Raw genomic sequence first — 18,232 nt, forward strand, 5'->3', positions numbered from 1 at the left:
GAGAAACGGAACTTGATCATTTTGGGAAAAGCGCCGGATTTTGAGGTAGGAACCGACAACATTCTGCGTTGCAAAGGACGTGTCTGCGTACCATTGGACATGGAGTTGAGAAGGATGATTCTTGACGAAGGTCACAAGAGCAGATTGAGTATTCATCCGGGATCGACAAAGATGTATCAAGATCTAAAGTTGAATTTTTGGTGGCCAGGAATGAAGAAGAATGTAGCAGAGTTTGTGGCGGCATGTCTGACATGTCAGAAGGCGAAGATAGAACATCAAAAGCCTGCGGGTATGTTACAGTCACTTGATGTGCCGGAGTGGAAGTGGGACAGTATCTCTATGGATTTCGTGGTAGCTTTGCCAGCTACGAGGAAGAGATTTGATTCCATTTGGGTCATTGTGGACCGTCTGACGAAGTCAGCACATTTCATACCGGTGAAGACCACGTTCAATGTGGAGGCACTTGCAAAAGTGTATGTCGCTGAGATTGTACGACTTCATGGAGTACCATCGAGTATTGTTTCTGACAGAGATCCGAAGTTTACTTCGCATTTCTGGAAGGCGTTGCACGAGGCGCTTGGGACGAAGTTGAGGTTGAGCTCTGCCTATCACCCTCAGACGGATGGACAGACAGAGAGGACAATACAGTCATTGGAAGACTTGCTGCGAGCCTGTGTTCTGGATAGTCAAGAAAGCTGGGATGAGCTGTTGCCGTTGATCGAGTTTACTTATAACAACAGTTTTCATGCTAGTATTGGAATGGCACCTTATGAGGCTTTGTATGGGAGGAGATGTAGAACTCCTTTACGTTGGTTTCAAGATGGCGAACATCTTCTCGTTGGACCTGAATTAGTACAACAAACTACTGAGAAAGTGAAGCAAATACAAGAGAAGATGAGGACGTCACAGAGTCGACAGAAGAGTTATGCTGACACACGACGGAGAGAGTTAGAGTTTGAGGCGGGAGACCATGTGTTTCTTCGCGTGACACCAACTACCGGAGTGGGAAGAGCGATAAAGTCGAGGAAGCTGACACCGAAGTTCAATGGACCGTATCAGATTATCGAGCGAGTCGGTAAAGTAGCTTATCGGATTGCGTTGCCACCTTTTCTTTCCAAGATTCATGATGTGCTACACGTGTCACAATTGAGGAAGTATATTCCTGATCCCTCTCACATCATCAAGGAAGATGATATTCAGCTTAGAGACAACTTGTCTTTTGAAGTGGCACCAATGAGGATTGAGGAACGTAGGATCAAGCAGTTGTGGAACAAGCAGGTTCCTCTGGTAAAAGTGATTTGGAACCAAGTCACGGGCGATGCTACTTGGGAACTAGAAGAGAGGATGAAGGAACAGTATCCGGAACTCTTCACTGAGCCTTAAGTTTCGAGGACGAAACTTTCTTTTTGGGGGGTAGTATTGTAAGACCTGGATTTTCAGAACAAGCTAATTTCCGACTCACGCGTAGAATCAGTGTAAGCGTGACAGGAGTTTGATATTTGAGAAAGATTAATGAAGAAGAAAGTTCAGGAATTGCTTGAGGAATGTTGCGTAGTCATTTTAGGAATTAGAGCGAGTCGTCTGCACACCCGCCTTATGGCAAGCGTGTCCAGAATAGGCTAATTTCGCTTTAGAGCAACGTTTTAAGTGAGATTTCGAATCCTTGGAAAATTTAAAGATTTTCTTTATTTTTCCTTCGACCAGCGTTTCATTTCGGAACTCTGGACTGTACGCACGATAGTATTCACTTTTCGGAAGTCCGACGACGCTAATTTCCTTGCTTCGAAACCCTAGATTCGAGCGATGGAATGAATACTTTTTCTATTCGGGACTTCTAACGAAGTTTCCGTCCGCGCGGCCAGATTTGTTTCGACATTTCCAATCTTTCTTCAGAAGGAAGTTTTGTCGTCTGAGCATCACAGCAAAAAGTAGTTTAACGGGACAGATTAACTTACACCGCCTTTGGGATTTTAGATATCGTTTTTCCCAAATCATAGATAATTGTTTTGAGTTCTGGAATTCTGACGCCAGAATCTATCTTAGAATTCCTCGGTGGACGTGCTGCAAAAATCAGAATCGCGAAATTTTCATTTTCCCGCGATTTCACCTGCCTATAAATAGCTCGAAAAAGCAAAATCTCTTCATTCTCACCCATTCAAGGCCGCGAGCAAGGAGAGAGGAGGATAGGAGAAATTTTCGCGAAAACTTGACCAATCTTCGTGCAGTTCGTCCCTACTTCTAGGTATTGAGGTAACTAGCATGAATCCTACCTCTGTTTACTGTTTCTGTTGCGTTTCTGAAGTCGTTTCTGTGCTCACAGTTTTGAGCTTTTTCTAAAATTGTCCGATTTCCTTGATTTCTTGGTTGGGTTATGTTCCTTATGTTCCCATGAGTCTAAAACCTCTGTCAGTAATCGCCGATTGCGATTCAGTTGTCCAAGATCTGAAAAATTGATTCAAAACCCCATTAGTCGCACATTTCGAAACTTTATTGTCGAAAAGCTGTAATCTGACTTCGTGCCTTTAGGATTTGTTGTCACGGATGTCATGAGGATCAATGCTGTCAAATTTGTTTTCCGAACTGATAACTTTGAAGTTTTGAGCCTTTATTTTGGACCAAAATGCCCCTGGATAGTCGTATTTCGACCCGATTGTCCGAAAATTGTTCCGACAATTTCTTTGCCTTAGTTTTACCCTAAAACTACCTTGTGAATTGATTTAGATCGAAGAAAAAGTTCGAAAACCCTATTTTCCATAGTGGCCGAAACCTTATTGCTTGGGTACCGTGTCCAAAAATAATTTTTGGGTCTCTATGACCTGAGCCATTGCGTAGCTCTTTCAATTGTCAAAATTTTGGCGCCGGTTTCGTGTCATTCTGAGTTCTGTAGCTTGAGTTATGCTCGTTTTAGCGAACGAAGTCTCCGTTGTCAATTTGTGCCTAAATAGGAACTCTGAAGCTTTAGAGGCTTTCTTTACGATTTCGATTAGTATTAGTAGATCGTGTTGCTCCTAGTGAAGCTTGTGTTGATGATTGTGTTTTCTTTGTTCTAGGTTCGCAATTTCCATGCCCAACTTCTACTCACGAAGGTAAGGGTAACTCGGTTTTAGAGCGTCTTTGAGTCTTGCATGCTTTTATCGCACTGCCTGTGTTTGAGATGAAGATGTTTATATTGATTGGCAGATGATTATGATTATTATGCTGAATTTGGAAAATGTTTTCTGAGAGGCTTCGGCCGTTTACTGGTTTCTGTCGTTACTGCTTCCTAGTGGATGGAACATGTGGTTACTTTGGATTGGTCCTTGGGTGGGCTTTGTTATTGTCTGACTTGGCATATAGGGCTTGAGTCAAGTGGCGATGAGGAGGTGTGTCCTATCATTGTCCCATCTTGCGAGATGCTAAGTGGCGATCAGGAGGTGTGTCCTATGATTGTCCCGTCTTGTGTGACGTTAAGTGGCGATTAGGAGGTGTGTCCTATGATTGTCCCGTCATGTATGACGTTATAAGTGGCGATGAGGAGGTGTGTCCTATCATTGTCCCGTCTTGAGAGACGATATTGATCGATCCATTTTGTTAGCAGCATATAGTTGCATTATAGGGAACTAACACCTGACCCTATGTTGTTGGATTTTCGTATTGGTTTATTGATATCTGATTTGATGTTACATTGTTGAGGTTATTATTATCTGAGTCCGATTTATGTTTAAGTTGTTGATATATGAGTTGAGTTATGTTGCTAGTTATTTACCATGCCAGGTAATTAAATTCGAACAGCATGATTTTTCTCTTTTATACATGGTAATTGCATGGAGTTAACCCTTTCTATTTGCTACTTGTTGTTTGGGCGCTTAACGCTATTAGGCGATGGAGATCCTTCCGCCGAGGCATAGCTACTCGAGTTGGAGATCGAGTTGTAAGCGGTGGAGTAGAGGTATGAGAAGCAGCTTTGCTTCTCTTCTTGTGGATTATGTTGGAGTCTCTTTTACTTTATGAGAACTCTGTTATTAAAGTCTTGCTTCCGCCACTGTTAAAGTGCGCATGTTTATTCTGAACCTTACTTATGGTATTGTAAACTATTATTACTGTATATCGGGAAACAAGTTATCTAAATAAAGTTATGGTATGTTTCCAACCTTTTAGCCGAAGTGTTTAGTTGTTTTACAGAAAAAAAATTCCCTTGGTTTTTAGGGATTGCAGAGTGGTCCTTAGACTTTGTTAGGTTACTAATGTGACTCCTCAGTTGAGAAATTGGGGTGTTACAGGTGCACTGGGTCGCTAGCTCTATATTGATCTCCATCACAACAGCTCTAGAAGAGTAAAAAAAGTCCCAATAGTAGGGGCGATGAATAAAAAGCAATGATAATATTAACTAGAGGCTTGATTCTGATGTCAAATATATTTAAGGTGAATGTTTTTTTTTATGTTATGATGATTGTAATTTGGTGATCATGTATTCTATGTAGTGTCGTCGTCACCCATTACCACCTCCACTTTCACCACCACGACTATTGTCACCCTGCCCAATCATCGCAACCACCTCCACCAGCACCACCACCGCCTCATGCACCCTCGACTACCACCCACCACCAAGTAACAACCCCCCTTCACCGTAGTTGTTGCCATTAGGTACTACCGACCTCCATCACCTCTGCTACCTGACCCCTCCACCATCGTGTCATCGCAACCACTCACCGTCGTGAATTTAAAAAGCGACAAAGCTCTTTTAAATTAAAAATAATTTTTAAGCTATAAAAAATAAAAACTGACAATCTAACATTTACTTTCTTCTTAAATCTCTTGTTTTAAAATTTAACATAAAAATAACTTTTAAGACAAGATAAAGTTGAGCCAAATAGAACATTAGCATAAAAATTGAAAAGAATTATTCTTATTGTTCTCCAATGATATTGAGGTTTATAATTATCTACGGAATTCTTTTTAAAAAAATATTCAAAAAATTGAAATTTAATAATCTTTATCAAATTTGAATCGATTTACCTTTATAAAATAAATTTCACAAAAAACATGTAAAATTTCATTAAGCTAGAAAAAAAGGGCTATAACTATAAGGCTAAAATCCTAGGGATGCATAATGCATGGGAGTTGGGTTTGGGGCCCCCCCTATGGGGCTCCGCGCCCCACTTAAAGTGGGGAAATTACGGAAAAACCCCCTTTACAAGAATACGGAATATTAAATTTCGTATTCAATACGGAATATAAAGTTCCGTATTATATTACTATGTAAATGACAGGGGTTTTTCCAAAACCCATTTCAGCGCTCCAAAACATTTCAAACCCTTGCTCTCCAATCTTCGAGACCGACGATCTCCTTGCCTCAATCATCATCTGGAAAGTGTACCATCGTCTCCATCATCAAACCCATTCTCCCCATTCATTGCATTGAACCTAGAGGTAAGTAAGTTTGGATTTCAACTTGAATTCACCATTTAACTTGGAATTATGGAATCTTGCAACCCTAGGGTAGTCGATTTATGCTTAAGTAGATGTTATGTTGGCTGAAATTGTGTATAAATTGGCCTTTGGGGCGAGTTCCATTCATGCAATGTCGTTAATGGATCTCTGGTTCGATACGGAACATAATGTTCCGTATTCAATATGAAACTTAATGTTCCGTATTGGATACGAAACTTAATGTTCCGTATTGGATATGAAACTTAATGTTCCGTATTTGGTGTCTGTTTAGAGTTATAAACTTAATTTATAAAATGTTTTTATAAAACTTAATATAATTAGCTTAGTTTATTTATAAAACCTAATCTAATTAGCTTAGTTAATTTATAAAATGTTTTTAATTTAGTTATAAACATCGTGAATTATTTAGTGATTTTATTTAGAGATTTAATTGAGAAATTTAGTAATTGAGCGAGTATAATTTATTCAGTGAATTTATTTAGAAAATGTTTGCTCTGAATATATAGTGAGAATGAAGAACAGAAAGAGGTCTCGAGCTAGTGAGGATGCGGGGCCTACAGAGGATAGACACCGGCGATTACATGCTTCTAGCCGGCGCGGCGATCAAGCTGCGACCTCTCACGCGGTTGAGGCTTCAGCTCCAGCTCCAGTTGATTCTATGCAGTCGCCCATGGTAGAGGCTTCAGCTCCAGCTCCAGTTGAGCCTACTGATCGAGTTCCTACTCCGCCGTCTCCCATGGTTGAGGTACCTCGCCATGAGTCAGCAGGCGAGGAGTCATCAGGCGAGTCGTCATCCGGCGATGAGTCATCCGGCGATGAGTCATCCGACGAGGAGTCATCCGGCGAGGAGGGGTCATATGACGAGGATAGTATTCCTCCTCCTGATGTTGATGCTGATGTCGTGCCAGAGGCACAGGGTGGCGAGGAGGACCTGATCCAGAGGTTGCCGCCGTTTCCGGGGGGGCCTGTTGATCTGTCGCTTCTCACGCATTATGCTGATCACAAGGCTCCCTGGACGTGGCATGCACTCCTACGCACAGACGAGCGGTATGTGGACCGTCGACACTTGAGGGTGGCCACAGCTGGGGGGAAGGTTTGGAACCTTGCTTGTGATGGTGATTCAGACAGTCACAGGAGGGTTCGAGAGTTGATTGAGCAGACGGGTCTTCATCAGCTACCCTGGTGCAGCTACTCGGAGACAGATGCAGGCCTCATTTTGGCCCTTGTGGAGCGATGGCATGAGGAGACTAGTAGCTTCCACATGCCGTTTGGGGAGATGACCATCACCCTGGACGACGTGTCGGCTCTTCTCCATCTCCCAATGGGGTCGAGGTTCTATACGCCTGGGAGGGGGGAGAGGGACGAGTGTGCAGCGCTATGTGCTGAGTTGATGGGAGGATCTGTTGCTCGTTATCATGCTGAGTTTGATAAGAACAGGAGCCAGACTATTCGCTTTGGGGTCTTGCAGACCCTGTATGATGCTGCGTTGGAGGGTATGTCTTAATTATTACTTGATTAAATAGTATCTATTATTATTGTATTGTTATTAACTGTTAACTGAATTCATTTCATTGTAGAGCACCGATATGAGGACGCTGCACGGATTTGGCTGGTGAACCAGCTAGGCGCGACGCTCTTTGCTAGCAAGAGCGGTGGATACCACACGACCGTCTACTGGATAGGTATGTTGCAGGATCTCGGTCGAGTGTCCGAGTACGCGTGGGGCGCAATTGCGCTCGCTACGTTGTACGACCAGCTTGATCGAGCGTCCAGGAGGGGGACGGCCCAGATGGGAGGTTTCAGCTCACTCTTGCTAGGATGGGCCTACGAGTACCTTTCTGATCGCGTCATTATCCGGAGGGCGGATCCGGAGTACTCACAGGACCAGCCTAGGGCGCGGCGGTGGGTTATGTCCCGGGTCGGGCATGCAGGCCTCGATGAGAGGCGAGTCATGCTCGATGAGCTGACGGTGGATGACATTATATGGACCCCATTTGAGGACCATCGGGCTCATCGACCACGGGATCAGAGGGCCATGTATTCTGGCTACATCCGGACGCCATTTGGCCGTGTTGTTCGACGACATCTACCAGAGAGGGTTCTGCGCCAGTTTGGCTACATCCAGGATGTCCCTCGACACCCCTCCGAGATCCAGACGACTGGGTCCCTTGCTGAGACCGCAGATGCTGCCTATGCTGATTTTGTGCCGCACCTGCGCCCTCAGGGGATCCCTGTTACTCATTCGGGAGAGGCTGTGGAGGAGTACATGAGGTGGTATGGCGGTGTGTCCCATCGGTTCATCATCCCTGATGATAGGAGGGAGGAGTTCAGTGCTGTGGTAAGTTTGAATTTTATTTTTCATGCAATTGTGATTTTTTGTTCATGATATTTTATTTGTACACTCACATTTATGTACATTATTTTTGCAGACGGTTGTGCGTCGGGTCGTGGACTTGTTGGAGCAGTCACTGGAGGTGCCAGATGCTCTTGCAGTTGGCACGCATGCCCGATCCCTCACTGAGAGGGCGCTGGATCTTATTAGATCCAGCGCATTCATCGGTACCCAGGGAGTAGCCTTTGCTGCTGTCCGAGGAGCTGGAGCTGCAGGAGGCAGAGGTCGTGGAGGTAGAGCCCGTGGAGGCAGAGCCCGTGGAGGCAGAGCCCGTGGAGAGGGTGCACCTGCAGAGGGCGCTCGTGGAGGCAGAGCTCGTGGACCTAGAGGTCGGAGGGGTGGCGGTAGGGGTCGGGGCGAGTGACTGTATATTTGTATATATTTTTTTGTGTACTTTTATATTATGACATGTGACGACATTGTATGGACTCTTTTTATATTAACCACGCTTTCTATTTCCACCTATTATGTTTGGACTCTTATAATGAAAAATAACCTGTATAACTACACCGTGAATAATGAAAGGCAAGATAAGTAACATAAGGCCCATCAATATACCAATGACCATCAAATTACTATTATTAAAAGCAGCAATGAACAACATAAGGGCAAGGCCCATCAGATTAATATTACAGAGCGTTTACAAATGAATATTACACAAAGTGTGGCGTCAGTCTGTGGTGATGTCTACATAGCTTTGGTGACTAAGAGGAACACCAAAAGTAACAAACCAAGCTTCTAATTCTGATGTAAACCTGTGTAAACGTGTAACATATGGGACGCACCAGCTTACTGATATAGGATCAACATACCGTTCCCACTGGAGAGCAATTGGCGGCATAGAATGTCCAGGAGTTAGATGGAGCTACATTATAGAGAATAACAATAAAATTAGATAACTTACAAATACAACAAATTAATTCACAAACTGGATATTAGTGTACGCAATAAAAAAATACCTGTACAAAGTGATTTATCACATGACCAACAGCTATAACACGATGTACAGGAGGTGGACCTTCTCCTCTTAGTGGAAGGTATGACCAACAACCCTGAGAAGAGATGGATATGAAAACCACTTGGAACCTGGTTGCTACAAGGTATCCCATCTCTGGCAGTTGCATCCATTTATCCTCGGTAGCCGGATGACCAGGAAGAAGAGTGAGTCGAGAATGTAAGGCATTAACCACATGTCTGGACCACATTTCATCATACAATCCTCTGTGTCGTTCAAGTTCGTCTATCAACGCTTCCCTAACACATGGCCAACCTTCCTCACCTGATGGTAGTCCCAGTAATGCAGCAATGGCTCTATAGCCACAGTTACCATCGTCCTCAACATTCTGAACTGTGTGTATATATGGGTGGAAAAAGGATGGAAAATGACCCATGAAATAACTTGTATCAGACTTCTTCACACGCTTCTTCTTCTTTGGTGGTTGCGAAGCCTTCTTTGCCTCTTTGATCTCCCTATCAACATGCTCAAAACCTGAAGGATCACGAGTCAAGGATCCTATTGCTTTAACCTTGGGTGGTTTTCTTTCGTTCGAGTGTAGAGTGCGCTTGGACCTTATCTGAACCTCAGGAGTACAAAGTGAACTGCTTTCAGGACAATAGATAGCTTGAAGCTTCCTCCTTACCATACTCTGCCCTCCAGTATCCAAAGAACTGAAATAATGTGTCAATGCCTCAACTTCTGGTTGCATATCTCCATGGTTCATGCCGCAAATATGGTTGCTGATAGTATCTGCAACAGGTTCAGGTACATGCTCCCAACTCAGTCTCTTCCAGAATGGATGAATTGACTCATATGGAATTCTTTCATAACCTGCAAGTTCACAAAAGTGTCACTTTCAATAACAAATAGAATTAATTGACAAGAGAGTGGTTGACCGGTGACCTGCAAGTTCACAACCGCAAGGTAGTCCATGAGTCTCTCTCAACAAGCAATCGCATCCGCCGTAGGACTTCATTCTTATATGTTCATCGTCGATGAGCTGCAGGCATTTGTTTGACACAAATCCTCTAATATTTGTGTAAAATGGGAACATGAAAATGTGATCAATTCTGTGAATACTGCGCTCAAACGATGCTAATATTTCAGTATGTCGATTACATGTCAAACTATGCGACGCATCCCAAGAAGTGGCTAGGTCACCCTTGCAATCCCGCAACATCTTCTTCAAACTGGCATGTGCACCCTCAGCCCTGCAAACAACAAACAGATATCTTATTAACTCTCCAATGTAAACAATCTATCAAATGAAAAACATATAACAAGGCATAAATTAAGCTCATATAATTTTTGTACCTGTTACTTGTTGTTGTTCCAAAGTGCATCACATGATTTGTCCATGCCTTGGCAAATTTTTCCTTGTGGACCAACCATGTTGTAGAACAATAGGAGGTAAAGTTGCTGTATTTGTCCTTGCACATATTAAACAATTGCATCCATTGAACTTCAAATTCTTCAACTGTTGCAGCATCCACCACCTCTCCCCACTTCCCCATAACCAATTCAGCAAAATCATCTGTACCAACATAGAGTTTGCACTTTGCCAAAACACACTTGTTGATGTGCCACAAGCATAATAAATGGCTGGTGTTGGGAAGGCTTTGCTTAGCAGCACTCAATAAGGCAAGATCCCTGTCAGTAACAATCACCTTAGGCAACATGGCTTGATCAGCTAATAGAGACTTCATACACTCCAGTGCCCAAACGTAGTCATCTGTGCCCTCATTAACAATGTAGCAAAAGGCTATGGAGTATGTCTTATCTGTGGAAGTCAGTCCAACAATCTCAAGCAATGGAATTTTATATTTGTTTGTCTTGTATGTGCAATCCATAATCACTACATATGGAAATGTGTTGAACAATTTGATAGCATTTGGATGAGCCCAAAATACATCCCTAATGACTTCCGATCCAGGCTCATGTCTTTCAAAGTGGACGTACTTGTCACCGTCCAACTTCTTCAACAAGTGTTGCATTTCTGTCAATGACCCGCGGAGGGATTTTCTTAACCTCTTGCAAGCACCATAAATCTGAGATATGGTAGTCAAGTTTAAAGGATTGTTTTCCTTCAAAGTCAACAGCATCTTTCTCGGTGGAACCCAACTCTTTGACATTTTTTCCACTTGCTCCTTCTCTTCGGAATTTAGACGACCAACAAAATTGTGGCCAAGTAGTGACCTAGCTGGTTCATGGTTGTGTGTACCTTCCATCACCTTTAGCCGCCAATCTCTATCTATGCCATTTTTCATAGGTCGTCCTTTTAGTCTAAAAGGACATTCTGTCTTTTGTGTTCTCGTTCCTTCAACAAGGTCAGGGTCTCTGTAGGGAACATACTTACCATGCTTCTCGCACCCCAACATGACATAAGCTTTTCTGCTTCCATTCCCACCGCTATCTGACTTTGTGATCAACACAACATATCCATTTTCAATCGCAATTCCATGAACCCAATTGATAAGATCATCACGGGTAGGGAAAATCTGTTCAATGATGCATACCCAACACACAAACAAGGCATAAACAAGGGTGATCAAGACATAATAAGAATTGATATATTACACTTTCAAAACAATGCAAAAATCTGTTCAAAGAATACCTGATCAGTTGTAAATAAATGCGAGACATCTATACTTATACACGGGGGTACAAATGCTGGTGGTGGCACCTCTTCAGGTTGACCATTGTTCAATCCAACTTCAATCAATTGGGATTCATGAAATAAAAATGATTCTGTCATCCCTGGAAGAGAATACGGAACTTTATTATCCATATTGAATACGGAACTTTATAATTCGTATTTAATACGGAAATTTATAATTCGTATTGAATACGGTATATGAATTTCCGTATAGACTCCGAAACTTTATATTCCGTATTTTAACACATCTCAGAATTCAGAAAATCATCATTCTAACTACTTAATCTACTTAATCTAACTACTTAATCTAACAACTTCAACTACTTAAACTAACAACATACAACAAACAACTAACAACACTTACCTCAAATGCTATCTTTTTGCATCCAATGGTGGAGAGCTTGCCAATGAAGGAGTTGGTGGTGGTGGTAGGAAGAATGGAAGTGAGGATGAAAGTGAGGTAGGAGAGGGTGAGAGAGAGGGTGGTCTGGAGGCATTGAGGGGGTTAAGGGGGCTGGTGAGGGGTTGGTGACGGAGGAGTAATGGTGGAGGGGTTGGTGGAGGGAGGAGTAATGGTGGAAAAGGTGATGACTGTCAGAGTTATAATACGGAATTTTAACTTCCGTATTCTATTTTATAGAATACGGAAGTTTAAGTTCCGTAGGGCATTTATGGGTTAAAAAAAAAGAGGTGGGGCGCGGAGCCCCATAGGGGGCCCCAAACCCAACTCCCATAATGCATTGACAAAAAAAAGCGAAGGCAGAGAGAAAGGGTTTAAGCAAACCAAAACTAGGGTTCAAGCAAACGCTTCCACCACCACCACCACCACCACCACCACCACTGTTTTCCGATCATGTTGGCTCTTCGTCGAGCTTCTCTCCCTCTCAGGTTCGCTCTCTCTTCATCACTCTCCTCCATTTCTCATTTCCATTTCTACAGAGAGCGAGAGATTTTTGATTTTTGATTTTTGATTTTTGATTTTTGTTTGTGTAGGAAAAGAGGGTTTAATGTTAGGGTTTCATGTGCCAAATTAACATCAACCACTGTAGAAGACAAAGCTGAGTCCTATCCAACGATTCATGCTAGTGTTGGTGTGTTTCATCCTTCACTGAATGCTAGTTTCCATTCTTTGAAATTCAATGTGTGTGGTTCACGTCACCTTTCGTCGAATGCCGGTGCGAGTAGCACCAAAGACGACGAGGATGATGATGAGTTTTCTGAACTGGAGAGTCCGGTTGCTGCTGGTGGGGATGAGGATGATCTGTTGAGTTCTGATAATGAATCGGAGGGTGGTGAGGAACCGCACGATGAGCTGGAGTTGTCTGATGGCGAGACTGGTGAACCGGCTGAGAAGAAGAAAGCGTACCGGAAAAGGATTGAGTCGGAACTGTGTAATAAGATTATGGATGCTCCGGGGATGGCCATTCATACGGCTCTGGATAAGTGGGTTGAAGAAGGGAAAGAAATGAGCAGACAAGAGATCTCTCAGGCCATATTTCTTCTTCGCAAGCGTAATATGTACGGGAGAGCTTTGCAGGTAATTGATCAAAAAAAATTATTTGCTTTTGATTTATTCATTTTAATATTTGAAGTTTTGATGCTGAGAAACTAACCCATGTGCTAATAATTTTCATTAGATATCTGATGTTTGTTTGTTATTGTACTTTGTGGTGATATATTTCTCTGAAACTCTCCATAGGAGCAATGTCCTGCATGTGATGGAAAGGAGGGAGATAGAATATGTTTAACTATTAGGTCTTTGAAGAATTGTAGTGTTCTGTTGATATAAAACACTAATCATGGTTAAGTGCAAGTTTTCATCTAGTTCTAGGCGTGACCCCGGCCCAAAATATGGTATTGACCTCCTAACACAATAATCTAACACTCCCCTCTAGATAAACCTGACTAAGATCTGTTACAATTAAGCAAATTGAATAAAAAAACACAACAACCTACTCATAAACAGGGCCAAACAAGGCAACTGGGGCAAAGAGTGCCAGTTGACCTCACTGGTGGTTAAAAACAGTTGATGATCTCAGCATTAGAAAATTCTGGCTTGAAGATGGTTTAACTTTCCCTCAGTTGCCACAAGGTGTGGAGCAGGGTCAACAGATGAGCAATAATTCCATCTTATTGAAGGGTTTGGTCAGCTGGTCGGAGGGTTGTGAGTTCAGTAGCGGGGACATGGGGTAGGATCATTGGAAGGGGATCAATCATGGACAGCGGTGAATAGGAACAACTGTAAAAAACATCACCAACGGTGGGGGAAAGCAGGAACAGCCACAAGAACAGGGCGTGCCAGAATAAAAAACTGGAGGGGTGTTGGTGAGTCTGCTACTGGAACAAAGACACAGCAAGGAAAGGAGAAAGAAGGAGGCGAAGCGATGAATGCATATCCGGTGCCTGAAACAATAAACACAGCCACCAGAAAGGATTACAGATTACTCCCTTTTCTCATAGTGATGGGATTTAGGTACTTGGATTTGGATCAAACATAAACAGTGCTAGTTCCGTATGTTGCATTTTGCTGAATTTTATTATTTATATTCTGATTGTGGCTGCATAGGAGGGAGGAGCATTCATATATTGAATGTTGGAAATTGTGGGCAATTGTGGTTTATGTGGCCAAGATAATGGTTGTTATATTTACTTATCTTTTTCCAATTTTATGAGAAGATGTTTTGTTGTCCAATTTTATTTACATTTTTATTTTGGTTGCTTTTGTAGCTCTCAGAGTGGCTCGAGTCAAAAAAGCAGATTGAATTTATTGAAAGGGATTATGCTTCTCGAGTTGATTTAATTGCCAAAATTCATGGCCTACAGAAGGCAGAGGCTTACATTGAGACTATTCCAGAGTCTCTTAGAGGGGAGGTAATATACCGAACTTTATTGGCTAACTGTGTCCAAAAGAACAATGTGAAGAAAGCAGAGGAAATTTTTAATAAAATGAAGGATTTGGATTTTCCTCTTACGGCATTTGCGTGCAATCAGTTGCTTCTTCTATATAAGAAGAATGACAAGAGGAAAATAGCTGATGTGTTATTGTTGATGGAAAATGAGAATGTCAAACCTTCTCCACTTACTTATAACATCTTAATAGATGTAAAAGGCCTGTCCAAAGATATTGCTGGAATGGATCAAATTGTTGACAAAATGAAGGAGGAAGGCCTTGAACTAGACGTAAAAACAAAGGCTGTTTTGGTTGGGCATTACATCTCATTTGGGCTTGAAGATAAAGCTGAAGCTTTATTGAAGGAGATGGAAGGTGAGAACTTGAAACAAAATCGGTGGGTATGCCGAACTTTGCTTCCCCTCTATGCAAACCTGGGGAAGGCGGATGATGTGGGAAGGATTTGGAAGGTCTGTGTGACAAACCCTTACGTTGAGGAGTGCTTGGCTGCAATTGAAGCTTGGGGGAAGTTGAATAAAATCGACGAGGCAGAGGCAGCTTTTGAGATGTTGTCAGGAAAGACGGAGCTTTCTTCCAAGAACTGCTCAGCAATGCTGAGGGTTTATGCAAATCATAAGATGCTAATGAAGGGTAAGGATCTTGTTAAGCGAATGGCGGATAGTGGGTGCCGAATAGGTCCATTGACATGGGATGCAATTGTGAAACTTTATGTCGAGGCTGGGGAAGTGGAGAAGGCAGACTCTATTCTTCAGAAGGCAACTCAGCAGAGCCATGCCAACCAGGTGAAGCCACTATTTTCTTCCTATATTGCTATCTTGGAGCAGTATTCTAAGAGGGGCGACATCCATAATTCAGAAAAGATTTTCTACAGAATGAAACAAGCTGGTTATACATCGCGAATAAGGCAGTACCAGGTTCTACTACAGGCCTATATAAAGGCCAAGCTTCCAGCCTATGGAATTAGAGACAGATTGAAAGGTGATAATATATATCCAAACAGAAATTTGGCCACCTTGTTGGCTCAAGTTGATGGATTCAGGAAGACTCCTGTTTCTGATTTGCTTGATTGAGAGGTTGTTTCTACTGATAACTAAGCTACTACTGTTGGTTAAATAGTAGGTTAAGTATATTTCTTTTTGAAGTTTTCTATGCTTGTTTGAAAAACTCTTGGATTTAAGAACAAGTATGCGCATGTTACGGTGTAATCTGTATTTTTCTGTTACATCTCTCGCCATTTGGGTTGAATTGCTAGCTTGTAAAAGAAAATGTGGAAATTACATATTTCCTTTTCCTCTGATCAGATGTCAGAACATATAAAAAACGATAAATATGGCAAGTGATTTCAAGACAACTAGAAGTGCTATTTTTTGAAATATAACAATTTATGTTTCTTGTACATTATAATTTGATCTTGAATTTAGCATCAAAATGATATATCTATGAAGATGAAACATTTGGAATGGGGAATGGATCCAAGTTAACCTCACTTTGATACTTTCCATTATGTCAAGGGTTAACAACTACAACCAATTAGTTTGTTGCAAGTTATTTGAACTTGTGTTTCAATTATATATTTACTCATGCGACGTAGATTAGCAAGGATGCTCTTCCATATGCTAAAAGTTTGTTTAAATTGTACATCTTTAAGTTTGAGTGGTAAAAATTTGATCATTCACTTATGATATGAGATGACAAAGTTGTTTAAATTGTACATCTTTAAGTTTGAGTTATAAAAATTTAATACTTCACTCATGATATGAGATGACTGCATAGAATCAGAAATGTGTTAGCATTCATAATTATAGTGACCAACTTACCAATTTCCGTCCACCAACAAAACTAAAATGTAAATGTGTATTAAATAGAAGAGTAAATCATTTTTTGATATTTGGAGCTTTAGGAGTGGGAAAGAGTGATTGGATTCAAGGTCTCACAAGTGGAATTCTTCATCCACATGCTTTATTATTCTCTCTTTCTCCTTCTCCTTCTCTTTTCTTGCTTTATTTCTTACTTTCAACATGAGTGTTTGAATTAGATGTAATATAGCTTCAATCTAATTGCATTGATGTAATTATGCATTTGATTGTTAATTTCCTGTATTTGTGATTTAGTTTCTATGCTCTTAAAGCTAAATTGGGATTGACCAACCTTAACTGATCTTAAGAGTTCCTTGAATGTATGGATATGACTTGGTTAACTTGGAATTAGAGAATTTGACATTAATTAAGGGATGATTCTAGGGATGACAGTCCTCAATTGATGTGATCATTTCGAATTTCAGATCTTAATGCATGAATACATCAAGTTTCACATAAGGGATCAGGATTTCTTAATGAGAAGATGAGGACTTTTGCACTAGTGGATTTAGTTTATGTTAAAATTAAGTGAATTAGTTCATCCAAAGGTACTCAATGGTCACATGGTGGTTTGTGGCCTCCCTGTACTCGTTACACCATTAATGTGTGAGGAATAAAACCTTCACACCGTGGATTTTGATTGGTTTGAGCACGTCTAGGGCCCTTTCTACCATCCTGTGACGCGAATGTGGGGAATCATTCAGATAATCTGGTTCTTCGTTTGACTAATTTTCTTCAATTTTGTGAATCAATAAACATAAACGGTGTAAGTGAGGACACAAATCAGGCTAAACATTCCCATTTTTTGCAAGTGATGACACTATTTGGTCGGATATGCTATTTAGTAGTCACTACATTCTTGAAAAGTACTCTTAAGTCTTAACTGATGACCAATGGAAGTTCATTGCTCTAATTTTTTTAATCATCATTTTAATACAAGCACACTAAATATAAATATTACTTAAAAAATTTACAAATTTATACATCGCATACCACTTATTTGTTCTTCCACCACTCTAGTCAAGTTTAAGGGTTTAAGTGAATAATTATTTGTGCATCTTCACCCTCTAGTCAATTTAGAGGCAGCGCTTGTGCGAAACAATATGATTATATCTTGTTTAGTCATGTGCTAGCTCTGTTCAGCTCACTTATTGAAGTTGGTTCATGACCAAAGGTCTATCCTAAATCCTAATGCCATGAAGGCTGAAAAAAAATTAAAATTATATCCACTTAGTTTACAGTTTATTGTGCCTATCTGCTTAATTAAAAAATAGGATGATCAAAATTGTCGAAATAAAATTTGGGGGACCAAAATTAAGAAAGCATTAAATTAAGGTATAAAAATGCAATTAAGCCAAACATATTTTAGCAAATAAGAAGATTTGTAGGAGGATATTGTAAAATTATCCTGAAGGACATCATCAACATCAAGAAGTACAATCCCCTTCAATCTCAAATTATTGAGGTATTTGCGTATATCCATAAGGATTATGTGTTATAAAGTTAACCTGGACTTGTTTGAGTGCAACGTTCAAGTAGAATCATCACATGTTGAATCTTCTTCATAACAAGACCAGATACAGTTTGAATGACCAGTGGAAAGTTGAATCCTCATCCTAATAAAAGGACCCTATACTGTTTGAATGATCCAAGAAAGTACTATATGAGTCACTCAAACAAAAAACAGAAAAACATAACAATAATGATCACATACACTGGAGAGCAAGATCCTAAACTAAGAACTTTTTCCGACAATGAGGGAAGATTCATAGTTAGGAATAGTTACGCGATGTAGGGAAGATTCATTCGCATGCTTTGAACGTTATTCCGGTATTTTCATGTTGTTGTGACAGTTATATTGCCACAATTTGGGTTACGTACATATGAAAGTTATTATGAAAACTTGTGACACAAAACTATGAACATATAAACTCATTATAATAAAGAAGCAATATCAGTTAACTTATTTAATAGAACTTATAACAAGAGC

At 41.0% G+C, this 18,232-nt stretch overlaps 3 protein-coding genes across 4 annotated transcripts; 2 read left to right on the forward strand and 1 right to left on the reverse strand.

The window, feature by feature from the left end:
* The first annotated feature begins 5,127 nt into the window (after positions 1-5,127).
* LOC130730077 (protein MAIN-LIKE 1-like) lies at positions 5,128-8,285 on the forward strand. Of its 2 annotated transcripts, XM_057581964.1 has the most exons (4): positions 5,128-5,409; positions 5,937-6,923; positions 7,008-7,768; positions 7,860-8,285. In XM_057581964.1, exons 2-4 carry the CDS (start codon positions 5,942-5,944, stop codon positions 8,184-8,186), a joined length of 2,070 nt encoding a protein of 689 aa, XP_057437947.1. In that variant the 5' UTR covers positions 5,128-5,409; positions 5,937-5,941; the 3' UTR covers positions 8,187-8,285. The 2 variants fall into 2 exon arrangements, with proteins under 2 accessions (XP_057437947.1, XP_057437946.1); XM_057581963.1 differs by lacking the exon at positions 5,128-5,409 and having other exon boundaries at positions 5,550-6,923.
* Positions 8,286-8,375: 90 nt separating this feature from the next.
* LOC130723195 (PKS-NRPS hybrid synthetase cheA-like) lies at positions 8,376-11,622 on the reverse strand. Its single transcript, XM_057574159.1, has 5 exons — positions 11,434-11,622; positions 10,134-11,317; positions 9,723-10,030; positions 8,782-9,650; positions 8,376-8,687 (listed from the first exon to the last, which is right to left on the reverse strand). The coding sequence occupies exons 1-5, from the start codon at positions 11,605-11,607 to the stop codon at positions 8,493-8,495; spliced, it is 2,730 nt and encodes a 909-aa protein (XP_057430142.1). The 5' UTR covers positions 11,608-11,622; the 3' UTR covers positions 8,376-8,492.
* A 576-nt stretch (positions 11,623-12,198) lies between these two features.
* LOC130730078 (pentatricopeptide repeat-containing protein At1g80270, mitochondrial-like) lies at positions 12,199-15,680 on the forward strand. Its single transcript, XM_057581965.1, has 3 exons — positions 12,199-12,363; positions 12,469-13,012; positions 14,203-15,680. The coding sequence occupies exons 1-3, from the start codon at positions 12,329-12,331 to the stop codon at positions 15,454-15,456; spliced, it is 1,833 nt and encodes a 610-aa protein (XP_057437948.1). The 5' UTR covers positions 12,199-12,328; the 3' UTR covers positions 15,457-15,680.
* Positions 15,681-18,232: the final 2,552 nt, after the last annotated feature.

This window comes from Lotus japonicus, chromosome 1 (genome assembly GCF_012489685.1).
Source record: "Lotus japonicus ecotype B-129 chromosome 1, LjGifu_v1.2".
Taxonomy (NCBI): domain Eukaryota; kingdom Viridiplantae; phylum Streptophyta; class Magnoliopsida; order Fabales; family Fabaceae; genus Lotus; species Lotus japonicus.

Excerpts from the sequence above, each read along its gene's own strand:
- LOC130730077 (XM_057581964.1), top strand. The coding sequence starts at position 5,942 with ATGAAGAACAGAAAGAGGTCTCGAGCTAGTGAGGATGCGGGGCCTACA. Across the intron at positions 6,924-7,007 it reads GTATGATGCTGCGTTGGAGG|AGCACCGATATGAGGACGCT; the intron begins GTATGTCTTAAT and ends ATTTCATTGTAG. Across the intron at positions 7,769-7,859 it reads GGGAGGAGTTCAGTGCTGTG|ACGGTTGTGCGTCGGGTCGT; the intron begins GTAAGTTTGAAT and ends TTATTTTTGCAG.
- LOC130723195 (XM_057574159.1), bottom strand. The coding sequence starts at position 11,607 with ATGGATAATAAAGTTCCGTATTCTCTTCCAGGGATGACAGAATCATTT. Across the intron at positions 11,318-11,433 it reads ATTTATTTACAACTGATCAG|ATTTTCCCTACCCGTGATGA; the intron begins GTATTCTTTGAA and ends ATCATTGAACAG. Across the intron at positions 9,651-9,722 it reads TTGCGGTTGTGAACTTGCAG|GTTATGAAAGAATTCCATAT; the intron begins GTCACCGGTCAA and ends GTGAACTTGCAG.
- LOC130730078 (XM_057581965.1), top strand. The coding sequence starts at position 12,329 with ATGTTGGCTCTTCGTCGAGCTTCTCTCCCTCTCAG. Across the intron at positions 12,364-12,468 it reads CGAGCTTCTCTCCCTCTCAG|GAAAAGAGGGTTTAATGTTA; the intron begins GTTCGCTCTCTC and ends TTGTTTGTGTAG. Across the intron at positions 13,013-14,202 it reads TGTACGGGAGAGCTTTGCAG|CTCTCAGAGTGGCTCGAGTC; the intron begins GTAATTGATCAA and ends TTGCTTTTGTAG.